Here is a 20,622-nt window from a genome sequence, read left to right as displayed (position 1 = left end):
AGAAACACATTAAGGTCCTGAAGTGGCCTAGCCAGTGTCCAGACCTTAATCACATAGAAAATTTATGGAAGGAGCTGAAACTTCGAGTTGCCGAGCGAAAGCCAAGATAGAAGATCTGTAAAGAAGAGTGGACCAAAATCCCTCCTAAGATGTGTGCAAACCTGGTAACCAACTACAAGAAATGTCTTACCTCTACTTGCCAACAAGTGTTTCTCCACCAAGTACTAAGTCATGGTTTGCTTGGGGGTCAAATACTTATTTTACTCACTGAACTGCAACTCAATTTTTTTAACATTTGTACCATGTGCTTTTTTCTGGATTTTTTGGTTGATATTTTGACTCTATCATTTAACAGCTTGCCGACCACCTCATGCCGATATATACGTCAGCAGAATGGCTCTGCTGGGTGAAACCCTGTATGGGTACATTGTACCCTTCAAATGCCGCCAGAGTGCGCGCGTGCACGCCCACTGCACGGCGGGGGGACCCAATGAGCGTGGCCGGCAAGTGCAATTGCAGCCGGCCATGCGCGATTGTGGGCACGAGCGCCAGCACAGGGATTTGTGTGTGTAAACACACAAATCCCTGCTCTGTCAGGAGAAAGGAGACATATCATTTGTTCCTATTAAGTAGGAACAATGCTATGTCTCCTCCCCCAGTCAGTCAAATCAGTTAGAACACATCTAGGTAACACACATTTAACCCCTTGATCGCCCCCTAGTGTTAACCCCTTCCCTGCCAGTGACATTTACACAGTAATCAGTGCATTTTTAGAGCACTGATCGCTGTATGAATGTCAATGGTCCCAGAAATGTGTCAAAAGTGTCCGATCTGTCTGCTGCAATGTCGCAGTACCGCTAAAAATCGCAGATCACCACCATTACCAGTAGAAAAATAAATAAATGAAAAAATGCAATAAAAATGCCATAAATCTTTCCCATAGTTTGTAGACACTATAACTTTTGCGCAAACCGATCAATATATACTTATTGCGATTTTTTTTACCAAAAATATGTAGAAGAATATATATTGGCGTAAACTGATGAAAAAAATAATTTTTTAAAAAACATTTTTGGGGATATTTATTAAAGCAAAAAGTAAAAAATTGTGTTTTTTTTCAAAATTGCCATTCTTTTTTTGTTTATAGCGCAAAAAAATAAAAACCGCAGAGGTGATCAAATACCACCAAAAGAAAGCTCTATTTGTGGGAAAATTCGTGGTAACAAATTATAATTGGAATATTTGCTGAATGCTGACCTGTGTATGGGCAGCCTAAAGGTATTGTTTTATTCATTTTGCATAGAGAATACAATTTTAGAACCCCTGACAGATCTTTGTTGCTGTCTGTGTCTCACTGAGGATAAAGACTTTACAGTGAGTACAAAAATCCTATTTTCTCCATTATCTATTGAGGAAGCCAGCTAAATAGATATTAGGCAACCTAAAGAAGTCCAAAAGCAGTCCAAAATGAGGGACAGACAGAACTAAAAAGCACAGGTGAACCAGTCCAACAAGAAAGGATCAAAATAAAAGGGCATTAAATAGCCACTTGCAGGAACTTTCAGCCAAAACTGGCACCTGTGGAGGCAGACTTATGCAGCGTACACACGATCTGACTTTTCGACTGGACTTGTCTGACGGACGCCGACGGACCAAATCCGGCAGACAATCCGATCGTGTGTGGGCTTCACCGGACCTTCAGCGGACTTTTACAGTCGCAAATCTGATGGACTTTAGATTTGGAACATGCTTCAAATCTTTACGTCATAACTCCGCCGGACCCAGAAATCGGCTCGTCTGTATGCTAGTATGACGGACAAAAACCGACGCTAGGGCAGCTATTGGCTACTGGCTATCAACTTCCTTATTTTAGTCCGGTGTACGTCATCACGTACAAATCCATGGGACTTTGATGTGATCATGTGTAGGCAAGTCCGTTCGTTAAAAAGTCCATCGGAAGTTCATCAAAAGTCAGTCGAAAGACTGCTGCAAAGTGTGTCTGACCATCCGGTCGAAAAGTCCGCCCGTGTGTACGTGGCCTTAGAGAAAGCTTAGAGAAAGTATGTACAGAAGACCAGGTCACAGCTTAAAAAATCTATGACACAGAGGTCTGGTAAGGAAAAACCCAATAAATAATCACTGCTTTATAAAAGTGGGCTTAAATAGGAAACGATGGGTACTCTGTCTTGCAACATCTAGGTCTGTACAACCTGTTGAATTCACTTAGAAATGGTGGATCTGGAAACTGGAGAACCTCTTTTGAGACTTTCTGAAAATGACAACACCAAATCAGTCTGCTAAATAAGCACTGGCAGAAAGAATAACCCTTATGGCCCTTACCACATCCAGGTAAGGAAGACAGACTGCCTTAGGGTGATCAGGTGCCAGACATAGGGACATATTCCTTCTAAGGTGAAAGGCAGAAGCAACCTTGGGTAAAAGGGAGGTTACTGGTCTTAAAGCAACCTTATTCCTATATAGAATAATTTGGGGTTCCCTACAGGACAATGCTGATAATTCAGAAACCCTTTTGGCTAAAGTGATGAACACAAGAAAGGCTACCTTACAAGATAGTTACCTACATAGTAGGTGAGGTTGAAAAAAGACACAAGTCCATCAAGTCCAACCTATGTGTGTGATTATGTGTCAGTATTACATTACATATCCCTGTATGTTGCGGTCATTCAGGTGATTATCTAATAGTTTCTTGAAGCTATCGATGCTCCCCACTGAGACCACCGCCTGTGGAAGGGAATTCCACATCCTTGCCGCTCTTACAGTAAAGAACCCTCTACGTAGTTTAAGGTTAAACCTCTTTTCTTCTAATTGTAATGAGTGGCCACGAGTCTTATTAAACTCTCTTCTGCGAAAAAGTTTTATCCCTATTGTGGGGTCACCAGTACAGTATTTGTAAATTGAAATCATATCCCCTCTCAAGCGTCTCTTCTCCAGAGAGAATAAGTTCAGTGCTCGCAACCTTTCCTCATAACTAAGATCCTCCAGACCCTTTATTAGCTTTGTTGCCCTTCTTTGTACTCGCTCCATTTCCAGTACGTCCCTCCTGAGGACTGGTGCCCAGAACTGGACAGCATACTCCAGGTGTGGCCGGACCAGAGTCTTGTAGAGCGGGAGAATTATCGTTTTTTCATCTCTGGAGTTGATCCCCCTTTTAATGCATGCCAATATTCTGTTTGCTTTATTAGCAGCAGCTTGGCATTGCATGCCATTGCTGAGCCTATCATCTACTAGGACCCCCAGGTCCTTTTCCATCCTAGATTCCCCCAGAGGTTCTCCCCCCAGTGTATAGATTGCATTCATATTTTTGCCACCCAAACCTCAAGGAGAAGACACAAATAGATTCAAAAGGAGGTCTTTGTAGTACTAAAAAGTATAACTTTGCATCTCATGCCGAAAGAGAATACCTAACAGGGTGAATGTGTGTAAACCTTTGTGTGAACAGTATGAATCAGTGAATGATTAGCAAAAACAGACAGTACAGGGACCTGCCCTTTGATGGTGTTAAGGGTCAATTATTGTTCTCTCCTCAACTGGAGAACAAAAACTCCACTGAGAAAGCACACAGGGAACCCCTCACAAATACCAGTAAAAAAGATGTTTTCCACATTCAATGCTAAATCTTGCAGGAAGATGATTCGGGATATTTTAGTATGGCCAGCATTAGAGAATCTGAAATGCTCCTGTCGCTCATAACCTGGGCTTCAACAACTAGGCCATCAAAGCCAGTGACAAAGAAAATCGGTCCTTGAGAAACCGATCCAGACAATCAGGTAGAGGCCAATATGGAGCTATGAGAATGACAGGAATGCTCTTGTTATCGATCTTTCGTAGTAGACAAGGTAAAGGTTTAATAGGAAAAATTACATAGATCAGGATAAACTGATCCTACGATGCCGCCACAGTATTTGGTAGGTACACCACTGGGTCCCGCGTCCTGGAAACAAATCTGTACATCTTCTTGCTGAACTAAGATGCTAGTAAATGGTGTTTCCTAATGCAGACATGTTATCTGAAACAACTCCAGATGGAAAGGCCATTGCCCCAGGTCCAGACATTATCTGCTGCCTGCCAGTTGTTCGTCCCGGTGATGTGTAACACAGAAATAGCTAGAACATAAAGCTCTGCAAAGAACAGGATGGATTCGACCTCTGTTGCCACCACAACAACTCCACCTTTCCCCCTGATAACCATCATAGGTGTGGAATTGTCTGATAGTACTCATACAGGAGAGCTGTTAGAATGGAGAACCATAGACAATCTCCCAGTGTAAGTAAAGAAAAAACCTGTCCTGGGGGTAGAAGATTTGGAAATGTAAACGGATCATTTTGTCCAGAAAAAGACTGGCTTTGTCCCACGGTTCTCAAGTGGAGTGAAACAAATTAAATTGTTTTGAAGCTGAATACTATTAATCCCAGCACTCACATGCAACTCTGCAGGGAAGACTGACATTAGGATTGAATTTGCTGACCCTGACTCTGCAACTCAGTCAACTTGATCCAATATAGGAAACATTTTAGACTGAAAAGTATCCAGGAGAAAGCCTACAGTGCATACTTGAATCTATGCAATGCTAGGATCCATCTGTAGTCCTCCAAGGTCCACCACGATTGACACATTGAGTCCAAAGCCAGGGAGGTCTAACTCTTGCAGCAGCAGATCACCAAAGTATCTGATAACTGGAATATCTATGAGTTGAAGAAGGCCCAGAACAAATGTGTGGACCTTGTTTACCCTCTTGGGGGGGCAAGACAAATGCAAGTGAAAGTACAATCAGCTGACAATGGTTGGTGCCCACAGGAAAAATAAGGTATTGCTAATGACTGAAGGTGCTGAGGGACTGTAAGTCCAAGATAGGATGAATGCCTTCTTTGGGATTAGGAACTGTAAACAGATTTGGCTAGGGAAACAGAAACAATGAGTCAACAATTGCTTAATCGCTGCCTGATGTCGCTGAGACAGGAGAAGGCACAAAACAAAGAAATAAAGTGCAGGAAGTGAAAACTCTGTTTTATAACCTCTAATACTACCTCCAGTACCCATGCGTCAGTTATGCAACCTTACCCAAATCTGAGTAAAAGCCCTCAGACGTGAGATCTGTGAGCAATGCAGAAGGCACAACCCTTCCCTGTGAAAAGTTCAACCATACACATAGTCCAAATAAATTCCTGATACATGTGTCTCTTACAGGCGTAGGATGACTGCTGTTGCATTTGGTTGCTAACAAACAGTCAAAAAAGGCTAATTATACTGCACAATAAATACCCACTGACCAGCAGAGCTGAAGAAGTACAAGGATAAATATTAGGGCTATGGAAATGTGACCCACTATCATTGTAGGCAGCGTGCACAAGATGCACATGTACAGTGTCTGTCCAACTCTGTGTCCTGGAAAGGAGGCTTGTCTGAGGTGCCTAAAGGACTGGGTCATTGGTACAGTTACCTGCAGCATCCTTCACAAGGCATACGTTAATTCCTGATACCATGGACATTTTAAAAATCTATTGGGTGCCTTGTCTAATGGAAGACCCGCAGCACCAAAGCAAATAAAAAAGAAAAACAGTTAGTACTGGTTTAGGACCTGCAGCTTGCTTGTCACACAGATGCTATCAGACAGCAGTCTCAGCTCAGCTAATCCACCTCTCCGGTCACTCAGCAAACACTAGCAAAAACAGTTCTGCATGCACGCCTAAACTTCACTAGCAAAAACAGTTCTGCATGCACGCCTAAACTTCACTAGCAAAAACAGTTCTGCATGCACGCCTAAACTTCACTAGCAAAAACAGTTCTGCATGCACGCCTAAACTTCACTAGCAAAAACAGTTCTGCATTCATGCCTAAACTTCACAAAGCTAAGTTACTATTCAGAGGGAAAAGGACAAAGCAGGAGATTTAAGATGCCGCTTCATGCACTTCTCCCCTCTACAGCCAGAGTGGCAAAATAAACAGGAGGGTTCCCCTAATGCAAGTAATACAATAATTCTATTAACCCCTTTACAAAGTTCCTGAGCTTGCACAAAATTATCTACATAAGATATATGCAAGTTCAAAATGAAAGGAGATTCGCTGCTCCCGTTTAAAAAGAGCCCAGCAAGTTTAGGCCCCAGGTAAAAGTAATAGAAGAAAATCCTCAATAGAGCAAATAGCCTGCTGGCCACTCAGATCAAGTGAAATCTTCAGAGAGGGGAATAGGAGAAACTACCATAGCTCTGGTCCAAATAACTTGGCAAAGAATCCCCAGATAAACTCCCCCGACTCGAAAAGCAGAGCCCTGTACTGGAACAAAGACAAGCTGTCACTGCCAAATGTAGGACCGTCACAAAGATAACACCAGTATACTTATCAACTGAGAAAACTAATTGGCTAACTGGAGAAACTTTCAGGATTTCCAATATCTGGCCTGAATCTACCAGTAGCTGTTCCATGTGCCTAGTGTCCATTTTAATTGTAGGCAGTGATATAACCCTAGGTTGCTTAAAGTGTTACTAAACCCAGGACACTGCATTCAATAAATCTGGTCTCCCACAGTACACAGAACATGGAATGCAATAGTTTTAGTAAATATAAACTGCTAAAAACCTTTTCTCATCAGCAGCCAGAACAGTCTTGTGACTTGAATCAGTGTGTGGTTAAAGCTTGTAGGAGGAGTTTTCATTCTCCCATGATTGTCCTATGAGGATGCAGGACTCCTGACCCTCTGTCTGGACAGACTGATTGGCCCTGTGCTGATCACATGCACTCTACCAAGAAAAAAACTAACACCAAACTGAGCATGTGCAGCTTGTCCCCTAGCCTCTGTACTATCCGAAAATGGGTTGGGGACTCTGGAAGAAGGGGATGATCAGAGGAGACAGGATCAAACAGCCTTTTTACACAATGCAAAGGATTAATCCCTTGGGTTCCACAGTGAGTTAGCAAGCATGCTTTACTGCTTATACACACTGATTTTACTGTTGTGGGCTTAGTAGCACTTTAATATTTACCATGTTGTGTCCCTCCAGTGACGATAGAGAAAAATTGTTTTGTCTAGAGATATAAATTAAAGTGTTCCTGACAAAGAAGTCTGTTATTAACCACTTCCCGCCCGGCCTATAGCATATTGACGGCTGAAAAGTGGTCGTCATATGACGTCCAGCAGGATAACCCCCTAGCGCCTGCCCGGAGGGGGCGTGCAGAGCGGCGATCAGAGACGGCGCATGTCCCTCGGACACAGTGCTTCCCCGATCACGGTAAACAGCCAATGAATTTGGCTATTTACCATGTGATTGGCTGTGTCAAAGTCACAATCGATCACATGTCATAACAGACTCGGCGGCGCACTCTGTGCGTACCGCCGGAGGCGTGCAAAGCAAGGATCGAGGAAGGCGCATGTCCCTTGGACACAACGCTTCCCCGAACAGGGTAAACAGCCAATAAAATTGGCTGTTTACCACGTGACCGGCTGTGTCCAATCAGCCGGCCACAAATGTAAACACTAGAGCAGTTACTAGAGAGCAGAGATCAGTAAGTGAGCTGTCAGTGTATATTGTCTACTGTATACTGTGCACAACACGCCCCCCCCCAATAAAGAGGACCTATCACACAGCCAAGCCCATCAATCAGCCCATCTGTCAATCAGCCCAGCCAATCAATCAGCCCATCTGTCAATCAGCCCAGCCAATCAATCAGCCCATCTGTCAATCAGCCAATCAATCAGCCTATCTGTCAATCAATCAATCAGCCCATCTGTCAGTCAATCAATCAGCCCATCTGTCAATCAATCAGTCCATCTGTCAATCATCTGTCACAGGCCCACCGCCATCGGTACCGCCACACAGGCTACCAGTACCGCCATCGGTACCACTGCCAATTCCGCCATCAGGCCCACCACTAGTACCACCATCGGTCCTGCCATCAGGCCCAACATCTATACCACCACACAGGCCCGCCACACAGGCCTACTACCAGTATCGCCATCGGTACCGCCACCCATACCGCCACCACCACCACCCGTACCACCATCGGTACCGCCACCACCACCCGTACCGCCACCACCACCCATACCGCCACACAGGCCCGCCACTAATACCAAATCGGTACCACCACTACCACCAGCAGTACTATTACATAGGCCCGCCAATAAGCACTACCATAATGTCGCAAATGGGGTTTACACACGTGAGGAGGCATATGCCATTCTTACCATGTCGGATAATGAGAGCAGCGGGGAGCTCCCATCATCCGATTCTGCTTCCGAATACAAGCCAGTGGAGGATAATGGATCAGAGTCCGAGTCCGCAGAGGAAACTGTCCCTCCCAAAAGAATGAGATCAGTACCAAGATCAGGAGATCTGCCCACCACCAGCAGCGCCAGACCCCAGGAAGAGGAGCCCAGTACAAGTACTGGAATCACACGCCCAACCCGAAGAACCCAGCCCCAGTCCTACCTTCCCGATGCCCTGGCAAACCCCTTATGGTTGCCTGCCAACTCAGGATCCTCTATCATCCCCCCTTTCACTGCAAAACCAGGTGTGCAGCCCGACACTACGAATTTTTCTCAATTCCATTATTTTTGTTTATTTTTCCCACAAGATTTGCTGCAGAATATGGTGGATCAAACTAATCTGTATGCATCCCAATTTATTGCTGACAACCTCAATTCTTCCTATGCCCACATGTTCCAGTGGCGACGCCTAACACTGGACGGATTTAAATTGTTTTTGGGCCTTACGTTTAATATGGGGCTTACACAAAAGAACGAAGTCCATGCATATTGGTCCACCAATCCCATCCACCACATGCCCATGACAAGATACAACGTGATTATGCGTTTTCTCCACTTCAATGACAATTCACAGTGCCCTCCCCGAGATCATCCCAACAATGAGAAATTGTACAAGATATGCCCCCTAATCAATTCCTTTTCCTATCGATTTAGAGACGTTTTTATCCCAGACCAAAAATTTTGTGTGGACGAGTCCCTCATACATTTCACTGGCCGACTTCACTCCAAGCAGTATATACCAAGCAAGAGAGCTAGGTATGGGCTAAAATTAAATAAATTATGTGATCGAGCCACTGGATATGTCTTCACATTCCGGATCTAGGAAGGCAAAGACTCCCAGCTCCAGCCACGTGATTGCCCCACATATATTGGAACCAGTGGGAAAATTGTCTGGGAGCTGGCATACTCCCTGTTTGAAAAAGGATACCATTTATATGTTCACAACCATTATATCAGCCTGCCTCTTTGTGGAAGTGGAGGGACAAGAAAGATGTCCACATCCTCTCTACCATCCACAATGACACTGTGGTGAAGATCAAAAGAAGACGCGGCCCCATTGTAAAGCCAGAATGTGTCCACGACTACAATATGTACATGGGGGGGGGTTTAAACAATCAGATACCACATTCCTATTTATCAACCAGAAAGTCCCATTATTGGTACAAGAAAGTTAACATGGCCCTTTTTAATTTGTTCTTCTGCTACCAAAAAGCAACTCAAAACCAACAAATCACCTACCTCAAGTATATTGAAGATATCGTCACTGCCCTCATTTACCAACAAGGTCCCGCCCTAGGAAGCATTCGCTCTGATAGCGTGAGTCGACTTCACGAGCAACACTTTCCCTATAACATTTCCCCCACAGAATCTGGAAGAAGACTCCAAAAGAAATGCTGTGTATGCAGCAGAGGAGGAGTAAGAAGAGATACCAGCTATTATTGTCCCCAATGTGCCTCCCAACCTGGCCTGTGCATCGGAGATTGCTTCAAAAATTATCATACATACATCCAATATTAGTTTCCCTTATTATTCACAGACTGCCATTTCCCCATTTGCCTGCTACCATGTTACTACCTTCCATGTTAATTAACTGACCCTGGTCTGTTTACCGACAATGTCTTTGCTTGCCGATTTAAACCACATTTCTGACTTCCACGTGCACCTACCTCAGACTGTTTACCGACGATGCCTCTGCCTGACGATTTAAACCATGTTTCTGACTTCCACATGCGCCAACCTCAGCCTGTTTACCGACGATGCCTCTTCCTGCCAATTTAAACCACGTTTCTGACTTTCACATGCACTGACCTTGGCCTGTTAATTGACCATGTTTTTGCCTGCCACTTGGCCTGATCTTTTGGCCATCTACTTTAGTACACAGGGGTCTCACATATGTGAGGGGCTTCAGAGTAGCATTCTGAGTAGAGAAAAACAGTTTTTCGTTTTCTGTGCTCCCAGAACAGGGTCTGGTTTCTCGGAGGCTTCAAAGCAATTTGGGTGGGAGAGGCCTCTACCCCTGTCCCCCTGGCGCTAAGCTTGATGGTCCTTTCTGCTGCCTGGACCAATACTTTGGCTGTGCTGACCATATTGCTGCCTGCAATGACCCATGACATTATGGACCATGTTTCTTCCTGCTGCTTGGACCAATACTTTGGCTGTGTTGACCATATATCTGCCTGCTACCTCTACTGACTTTGGACAGTATTTCTGCCGGGACACCTCTGCCTGCTACCTGGACCTGTGCTTTGGCTGTGCTTTGGCTGTGCTCTGGCTGTGCTGACAGTATCTCTGCCTGTACGAACTATGGACAGTATTCCTACCTGCTGCCTGGATGATTGCTTTTGCTGGCCCTGACCTCATTCATCCAGGCCTGCTGCCTGGACTGATGCTCTCCTCTGTGGACCACTGCACTTAAAAAACCAAAGGTAATCTTTTGTTATTTGGTATGTACCTGCTATGTGTTAGAAATATGAAGGGCCTTCAAAAATGTGATCGGTAGTCAGAAAATGATATGTGTAATTAATGCTGCTAGAATACCTGGAGGTGCTACATTGATGTTGGGCTTCTGTATGTGGCCAGGCTGTGTAAAAGTCTCAAACATGTGGTATCACCATACTCAGGAGGAGTAGCAGAATGTATTTTGGGGTGTCATTTTTGCTATGTACAAGCTTTTTTTTTAAATATCTTATAAAAGCAACAACTTTGTGTAAAAAAAATGCATTTTCATTTTTTTTCCACATTTTCCAAAAACTTCTGTAAAAAAATGAACCGTTCAAAAGACTCATCATGCCTCATAGATTATACGTTGTGGTGTTTGCTTTCCAAAATGGGGTAATTTTGTGGACAATTCCATTGTCCTGGTGCTCCAGGGCCTTCAAAAGTGTAATAGGTGGTTGAGAAAGGATATGTGCAATTTATGCTTGTAGAACGCCTGAAGGTGCTACTTCAATGTTGGGTCTCTGTATGTGGCCAGGCTGTGTAAAAGTCTCACACATGTGGTATCGCCATACTCAGGAGGAGTAGCAGAATGTATTTTGGGGTGTAGTTGCAATTATGCATATGCCGTGTGAGAGAAATAACCTGTTAATATGACCAGTTTGTGTAAAAAAACAAACTTAATTTTCCCAAGAATTGTTGGAAAAAATTACAACTTCAAAAAACTCACCATGCCTCTTATTAAATACCTTGGACTGTCTACTTCCCAAAAAGGGGTCATTTGGGGGGTATTTGTACTTTCCTGGCTCGTTAGTGTCTCAAGAAATGAGATAGGCCTTCGGTACATCAGGTGTGATCAGATATGATCAATTTTCAGTGATTGGCACCATAGTTTGTAGACTCTATAACTTTCACAAAGACCAAATAATATACAGTGGGGACGGAAAGTATTCAGACCCCCTTAAATTTTTCATTCTTTGTTATATTGTAGCCATTTGCTAAAATCATTTAAGTTGATTTTTTTCCTCATTAATGTACACAAAGCACCCCATATTGACAGAAAAACACAGAATTGTTGACATTTTTGCAGATTTATTAAAAAAGAAAAACTGAAATATCACATGGTCCTAAGTATTCAGACCCTTTGCTCAGTATTTAGTAGAAGCACCCTTTTGATCTAATACAGCCATAAGTCTTTTTGGGAAAGATGCAACAAGTTTTTCACACCTGGATTTGGGGATCCTCTGCCATTCCTCCTTGCAGATCCTCTCCAGTTCTGTCAGGTTGGATGGTAAATGTTGGTGGACAGCCATTTTTAGGTCTCTCCAGAGATGGGGTCTCAATTGGGTTTAAGTCAGGGCTCTGGCTGGGACATTCAAGAAGAGTCACGGAGTTGTTGTGAAGCCACTCCTTCGTTATTTTAGCTGTGTGCTTAGGGTCATTGTCTTGTTGGAAGGTAAACCTTCGGCCCAGTCTGAGGTCCATTGCAACCAGTCGTCCTGTCCATGCAGCCGAAAAACACCCCCACAGCATGATGCTGCCACCACCATGTTTCACTGTTGAGACTGTATTGGACAGGTGATGAGCAGTGGCTGGTTTTCTCCACACATACCGCTTAGAATTAAGGCCAAAAAGTTCTAACTTGGTCTCATCAGACCAGAGAATCTTATTTCTCACTATCTTTTAGTCCTTCAGGTGTTTTTTAGCAAACTCCATGCAGGCTTTCATGTGTCTTGCACTGAGGAGAGGCTTCCGTCGGGCCACTCTTCCATAAAGCCCCGACTGGTGGTGGAGGGCTGCAGTGATGGTTGACTTTCTACAACTGTCTCCCATCTCCCGACTGCATTTCTGGAGCTCAGCCACAGAGATCGTTCGGTTCTTCTTTAACTCTCTCACCAAGGCTCTTCTCCCCCAATAGCTCAGTTTGGCCGGACGGCCAGCTCTAGGAAGGGTTCTGGTCATCCCAAACGTCTTCCATTTAAGGATTATGGAGGCCACTGTGCTCTTAGGAACCTTAAGTGCAGTAGAATTTTTTTTGTAACCTTGGCCAGATCTGTGCCTTGCCACAATTCTGTCTCTGAGCTTTTCAGGCAGTTCCTTTGCCCTCATGATTCTCATTTGCTCTGACATGCACTGTGAGCTGTAAGGTCTTATATAGACAGGTGTGTGGCTTAACAAATCAAGTCCAATCAGTATAATCAAACACAGCTGGACTCAAATGAAGGTGTAGAACCATCTCAAAGATGATCAGAAGAAATGGACAGCACCTGAGTTAAATATATGAGCGTCACAGCAAAGGGTCTGAATACTTAGGACCATGTGATATTTCAGTTTTTCTTTTTTAATAAATCTGCAAAAATGTCAACAATTCTGTGTTTTTCTGTCAATATGGGGTGCTGTGTGTACATTAATGAGGAAAAAAAATGAACTTAAATGATTTTAGCAAATGGCTAAAATATAACAGAGTGAAAAATTAAAGGGGGTCTGAATACTTTCTGTCCCCACTGTACACTAATTTGGGTTATTTTTACCAAAGATATGTGACAGGATAAATTTTGGCACAAATGTATGAAGAAAAATGACTTATTTGCAGAATTTTAAAATAGAAACTAAAAAAAAGAGTATTTTTTCAAAATTTTCACAGTTTTTTCAATTATATCGCAAAAAATAAAAAACCCAGTGGTGATTAAATACCACCAAAATAAAGCTCTATTTGTGAGAAGAAAGTAATAAAAATGTTGTTTGGATACAGTGTAGCATGACTGAGTAATTGTCATTCAAAGTGGGAGAGCGCTGAAAGCTGAAAATTGGTCTGGGTGGGAAGGTGCATAAGTGCCTGGTATTGAATTGGTAATGTATGACACTGAACAGAAACAACAGTTTGGGGGGAAAAAAAGGGAATATTCACACAATTAACATTAAAAACCTTTGCATCTATTTAACTAGCAAATAAACTCAAAGACTGTTATAAAACTTCTCAATATAAGAAAAGCTGCTGAACCGTAAGCTGCCATCTCACAAGATTTATATTTTAGCAAGTAGGTGATTTCAACCTAAAAAGCACCAAACCACTGGGAACATGAGATATTCAGCACACAATCCTAAAACAGCTCCAATGCTTGATTTTGCCACTTACTAACTTAATCTACTTACCAAGGAAAAATTATTTTATGCCATACTTATTTTGGATGATGTATGAGATGACAACATGGCATTAATTCAATCAGTTTGTAAAAGCCAAATAAAACAGCATGTATTACTTTCTAATAAAACATAAGGACTTGCATGGTAGACAAAATTGGGCAAATGCTATTTTACATAAATAATGTAAAACTTCAGAACACACAACATCGCTACAGAAAAAAAACAATATCCTGCCACATGTATAGTATAAAGAACATAAACCTTTTAAGAACCACGGCTAACTTTTAACCGATTTACTAGGCCCAACAGCTAAAAGTCGCATAACTCTAATGCTGTGTACACACGACCGGACTTTCGACGGACTGAATCACGTCGGACTTTTACGACGGACTTTCGACTGACTTTTCAACGGACTTCCGTCGAATTGGACTTATCTACACACAATCACACCAAAGTCAGACAGATTAGACCGTGATGACGTACGACCGGACTAGAATAAGGAAGTTCATTGCCAGTAGCCAATAGCTGCCCTAGCGTCGGTTTTCGTGTGTCGGACTAGCATACAGACAAACAGATTTTTCGACCGGATTCGAGTCCGTCAGAAAGATTTGAAACATGTTCTAAATCTAAAGTCTGTCACATTTTAGACAGAAAAGGTTTGCTGCAGGTCCAATGAAACCCACACACGGTCGAATTGTTCGATGGATTTGTTCCGTCGGACAAGTTTGGTCGAAAAGTCCAGCCGTGTGTACACGGCATAAGATGTAAAGTTGCGCACTTGGGGGCTAAGAATATGCCTCCATTACACATATTAAGGGGAGTACAACTTGGTACAACCTGGTGTAACCTGTTACAAAAGGTAAGTTGGTAGTTCTCAGCCCATCTTTATAGTTTTATAGTAGGTACAGTTGAATAAAGACGCTAGTCCATCCAGTTCAACCTGTGTAGGTGTATGTGTGTCAATGTCGATAATAATTTCCCATATACCTGTATGTTGTGTTTACTAAGATGCACGTCCAAGAGTCTTTTAAAACTATCAATACTCCCCGTTAACATCACCAATTGGGCAAGAGAGTTATACATCCTTATCGCCCCAACAGTAAAAAAAAAAACTCTATGCAACTTAAAGTGAAGTAAACTCCCATCTCTGACTTGTACCTATAGGTAAGCCTATAATAAGGCTTACCTATAGGTACTGTAAGTATCACCTAAACGTGCACTGTTTAGTAGATATTTACTGTATATGCAGCCAATGACCTCACCGGACCCGGAAGGAAGACTGGGTGAAGCTGGAAGCAGCCTCCAGCAGGAACAGCGCATCGCTGAAAGGCTCCATTTTCAGGTAAGTTTCACATAATGTGCTAGTATGTGATGCGTACTAGCACACTATGACATTACCTTTACTACCGCTTTAAGGTTGAACCGCTTCTTCAGTTTCATTGTCCTCTTACACTCCCAGAGACTAAAAAGTTTTCTTTCTACGCTGGGATCACCATTAAGGTATTTGTATACCACTATCATATCGCCTCTCAAGCGTCTCTTCACCAAAGACAATAAGTCTAGTGCTTGCAGTTGTTCCCTGTAATTGAGGTCCTCCAGTAAGCTTATTCATTTGTTGTCCTTCTCTAGACTCTTCCCAGCTCCAGCACATCCTTCCTGAGGACTGGTGACCAGAACTGGACTGAATACTCCAGATGTGGCCTAACCAGAGTTTTATAAAGTGGCAGGATTATCGTTTTATCTCTGGAGTAAATTCCCTTTTTTAAGCATGCTAAAAGTCTACTGGCTTTGCTTGCTGCAGCTTGACATTGTATGCTATTGCTAAGTCTATCTTCTACTAGGACACCCATGTCTTTCTCCATCCTTGATTCTCCCAGAAGTTCTCTCCTAGTGAGTAGTTTGCATTTATATTTTTAGCCCCCAAGTGCATCACTTTACATTTTTCAGCATTAAACATAATTTGCCATGTAGTTGCATACTCCATTATTTTATTCAGATCTTCCTGTAAAGTTTCAATATCCTGATGTGAAGTTATTGCCCTGCTTATTTTTGTGTCATCCGCAAAAACTGAGATTGAGCTATGTATACCAACCTCTATAGCGTTAATGAATAAATTAAACAGAATTTGTCCCAGGACAGAGCCTTGGGGTACCCCACTTACCACTCTAGACTAGTCTGAGAACACGTTATTTATCACCACCCTTTGGACATGCCCCTGTAACCAGTTTTTAATCCCTGAACAAACTCCGTGGTCTACACCTACAGACCTCAGTTTCATGATTAAGCATTTATGAGGAAGAGGAGCTCCAGTCTCCCAGATGGCTTCACTTCTGGTTTCCTGCAGTGCATGCGCAAGTTGCGCTGCGCTTTGTGAATGGTCCTGCAGTCTTCTGGGACCTGTGTGTATCCCAGAAGGCTGTGGGGATGAGGAGGAGGGGCCAACACATGCTCGTAGATCGCAGTGGCGGTCTGAGCCAGAGGTTGGAGCCTGTACCTGTTAAACCAGGTACCCGCCCCCCCCCAAAAAAAAGTGGTAAATGTGGCAGTGGGGGGGGTGCAAACAAGCGGGGCTTCCCCTTTTGGGTGAAGTGTCACTTTAAGGTAGTTTTTTTATTGATATTTTGTAGACAACATGCGCATTATACACAACTTTAAAAGTATAATCTAAGAACATTTATCCACTTATGACATATTTCCACTTTTCAGATAATGGGTTATGTACTTGTATGTACAGTATCTCACAGTAGACCCCTCACATTTTTGTGAATATTTTCTTCTATATTTTTATGTGACAACACTAAAGAAATGACACTTTGCTACAATGTAAAGTAGTGAGTGTACAGCTTGTATAACAGTGTAAATTTGCTGTCCCCTCAAAATAACTCATCACACAGCCATTTATGTCTAAACTGCTAGCAACAAAAGTGAGTACACCCCTAAGTGAAAATGTCCAAATTGGGCCCAATTAGCCATTTTCCCTCCCCAATGTCATGTGACTTGTTAGTGTTACAAGGTCTCGTGTGTGAATAGGGAGCAGGTGTGTTAAATTTGGTGTTATCGCTCTCACTCTCTCATACTGGTCACTGGAAGTTCAGCATGGCACCTCATGGCAAAGAACTCTCTGAGGATCTGAAAAAAATAATTGTTGCTCTACATAAAGATGGCCTAGGCTAAAAGTAGATTGCCAAGACCATGAAACAGAGCTGCAGCACGGTGGCGAAGACCATACAGCGCTGTAACAGGACAGGTTCCACTCAGAGCAGGCCTCGTCATGGTCGACCAAAGAAGTTGAGTGCACATGCTCAGCATCATATCCAGAGGTTGTCTTTGAAAAATAGACGTATGAGTGCTGCCAGCATTACTGGAGAGGTTGAAGGGGTGCTGGGTCAGCCTGTCAGTGCTCAGACCATACGCCGCACACTGCATCAAATTGGTCTGCATGGCTGTCATCCCAGAAGGAAGCCTCTTCTAAAGATGATGCGCAAGAAAGCCCGCAAACAGTGTGCTGAAGACAAGTGGACTAAGGACATGGATTACTGGAACCATGTCCTGTGGTCTGATGAGACCAAAATAAACTTATTTGATTCAGATGGTGTCAAGCGTGTGTGCCGCAAACAGGTGAGGAGTACAAAGACAAGTGTGTCTTGCCTACAGTCAAGCATGGTGGTGGGAGTGTCATAGTCTGGGGCTGCATGAGTGCTGCTGGCAATGGGAAGCTACAGTTCATGGAGGGAACCATGAATGCCAACATGTACTGTGACATACTGAAGCAGAGCATGATCCCCTCCCTTCGGAGACTGATCCGCAGGGCAGTATTCCAACATGATAATGTGACACAGTGACAGAGTGGGAGATAGACCAGGACTCCGCTCTTCACACACACATGACTGGATTAGCTTGGTGGCGGCTTAGAGGCACTACAACATGTCAGTTGAACTATGTTTTTAACTTTTTTAATGAAATGGAAGTAACTTACTACACCATGATGGCTATCCATATGTCTTTATGAGTACTAAACAGAGCAAGAGGCATTTATATACTGCTGGGAGAGGCTGTTATTGGATCCATCATTAACAGAGTGGTTATCCTAAATGAACCAAAGGCGCTTATTCTAATTATATCTGGTGAGTGGCCATTACACTAGGTGGTGGTGAAGTCACGCTAAGTGGTGAAGTAGAAGCACAAAATTATTGAGAAGACACGTCACTATTGCACAGAAGTGATCACTCACTGAGGACATCCAGTGTACTGTGGTACATATATACAAGTTGAAATTTTTTTTTATTTTTTTTTTGCACTGTGCAGTATACATATATTTTGACACTTATTATCCAATGGTTATAGAGTAATATTGGCACATGTTTTATTATTATTATTTAATTTTCAGTTTTCATTTTTACTGTCACTTTTATAGCACTTGCACTTTAAAGAATTGTTGATAGCATTGCAAGATATTTTCACCAATGATATTTTTGTCACTAGGACCACGATGTGGGGAAAGAAACTTTTGACATATTATTAGTTGGCATAGTAAAGCACGCCATCCAGGATATCTATTTTTTATTCATAATTTAGGAGTGGTAATATACATATAAGTTAGCGCAATCCACCTATTATATCATTCTTTATTATTCTATCCTTGGGGTAGGACTATATATTATTGCAGCAAACTGTTGATTTATTTTGCGCCAGTAACACAATATGTTAGATAATGCGAGGGCTGTACTCACTTTTGTGAGATACTGTATAATGTTTTTTTTTTTTTGTTATATATCTGTACAGAAATGGTTTGCCTTTGACTTCTGTTTTAAATTGAATTGGTTGTTTTAGCCATTTATATACATATACTTTAATTGAGACACACTATAGAGGGATATGCTTTGTTCATATTTCATGACTGAGGTTTACAATCACTTTAACTGAGAATTGGATTTTCAGGCAGAAGCTCACAGGAATCCATACTTATGTCCACCAGGTTGGTTCCCTGTTTGCTACAGTTGCCCAAAATTCTTATAAATCATACAGCTCCCAAGTTCAACCTCAAAGGTTAAAGCAAAGCAATGCAAATTTAGTACCGCATTCTGTTTGATTATACTAACCATTTGTCTTTGTACTGGCAGATTTTTTAGGTAAATGAGAACATAATGGAGATGTTGATAGCAGAGGATTACTAAAAGAAAAAATATAAAGGGCAAATAATGTTACTCCATTGAGGGAGAAACCAACTTGTAAAAATTTCTGAATTAGACACTCAGACATTTCATAAAAAACACAGTTAAATATTTAAATAAAACAATATGTGTGTTGTGCACTGTGGGCATGGAGTCTGTATTTTCTTCTGAAGTCTGTGTGGTTTCCTCTGGTTTCCTCAGCTTCCTCCCACAACCTCAAAGCATATTGAAGAATGGTTCTTTGTGCTCTATAATGTACTAATGTATCAGCAATATATTAATATTTATAAATAATGCATACATTAAATGGAATTGAAATATGTGTACTTACAGTAGTTAGGCTGTCAATACACATATAGTTTTTTTTTTTTTTTTTTTTAACAGTAGAAATAGTTTTTTTTTTTTTTTTTTTTTATTCAGCCTGTGGACTGAACAAAAGACAATTAAGAGATTTCCCCATCCACATCATACAGCACGGAAGGATGAATACTTCACTGTGGCTATTGTACTTTGACAGCAAGCCCTGCCTGCTGTAAAACACCTGAACAGTGGCTGCATCTGAAGTAGCTGTCATTCGGCCAACAATTTTCCACCAGGCTCTTTCAATTTTTCATCTAAAGGAAGTTGTGCAGGTGGGTCCCAACAGATTTGGTTCATGAGGAACAGGAAAATTCATACAGTGTATAATCAGCTTCAGAGGTTCACATGTCCATCCAAGGGTTGCACTGATCTATCTGGGGAGGCATTTGAACATTTTCCTGGAAGCTTAGATACCACTTATGCCCTGTACACACGAGCGTTTTTTCAGTCGGAATAAACCCTGAAGGTTTCTCCGACGGAATTCAGACGGAATTCCGTTCAAGCTGTCTTGCATACACACGGTCACACCAAAGTCCGACCGTCCAGAATGCGGTGACGTACAACACGTACAACGGGACTAGAAAAGGGAAGTGCAATAGGCAGTAGCCAATAGCTTCCGTCTCGTACTTGCTTCAGAGTATGCGTCGTTTTTGGTATGTCGGAACAGCATACAGACGAGCGGTTTTCCCAATAGGAATTGGTTCCGTCGGAAAAATTTAGAATATGTTCTCTTTCTAGGTCCATCCGAATTTTCGACATCAAAAGTCCGATGAGGCATACACACGATCGGAATATACGATGAAAAGCTCCCGTCTGACTTTTTCTTTTTTTCTGTAAGGCAAATGTATTGACACAGCCAGCTTGCAAATGCACATGAAGGTTCTTTTCTAATAATAAATGACTCTTAAAGCTAGCAGTAGATGTTAAATGACAATTAGGCGCGTGGTCCTGATCCAACTGCTGAATTTTTTAAAGACCATTCTATGAAGGAAAAAGGGCAATCGGGGGCGTTTGTTAACTTTATACGCCATTCACACTTGTGTGACTTGTCATACCACTTTGGACATCAAAGTTGCATGACAAGTTGTACCCCATGTTTTCAATGATAGCTATTCATATATGTGCGACTTCAAGTTGTAGCGACTTCAAAGCAGTTCATGCACTACTTTGGTCTGACTTTCATGCAACTTGAGGGCCTCAGACTTAATGTTAACCCTCAAAAGTTCCATGAAA

At 42.4% G+C, this 20,622-nt stretch overlaps 1 protein-coding gene across 2 annotated transcripts in view; it reads right to left on the bottom strand.

The window, feature by feature from the left end:
* WDR27 (WD repeat domain 27) overlaps positions 1-20,622 on the bottom strand; it is a 608,839-nt gene that overhangs the window by 482,946 nt on the left and 105,271 nt on the right. For both annotated transcript variants that reach the window (XM_073627863.1, XM_073627864.1), the window contains one exon: positions 18,958-19,028. In XM_073627863.1, coding sequence (XP_073483964.1) covers positions 18,958-19,028 — 71 coding nt within the window. The remainder of the gene's footprint in view (positions 1-18,957; positions 19,029-20,622) is intronic.

The sequence above is a fragment of the Aquarana catesbeiana genome, linkage group LG04 (genome assembly GCF_042186555.1).
Source record: "Aquarana catesbeiana isolate 2022-GZ linkage group LG04, ASM4218655v1, whole genome shotgun sequence".
In the NCBI taxonomy this organism is placed as follows: domain Eukaryota; kingdom Metazoa; phylum Chordata; class Amphibia; order Anura; family Ranidae; genus Aquarana; species Aquarana catesbeiana.
The sequence above is the reverse complement of the archived record's forward strand: the minus strand, read 5'-3'. Positions and strand labels throughout refer to the sequence as shown.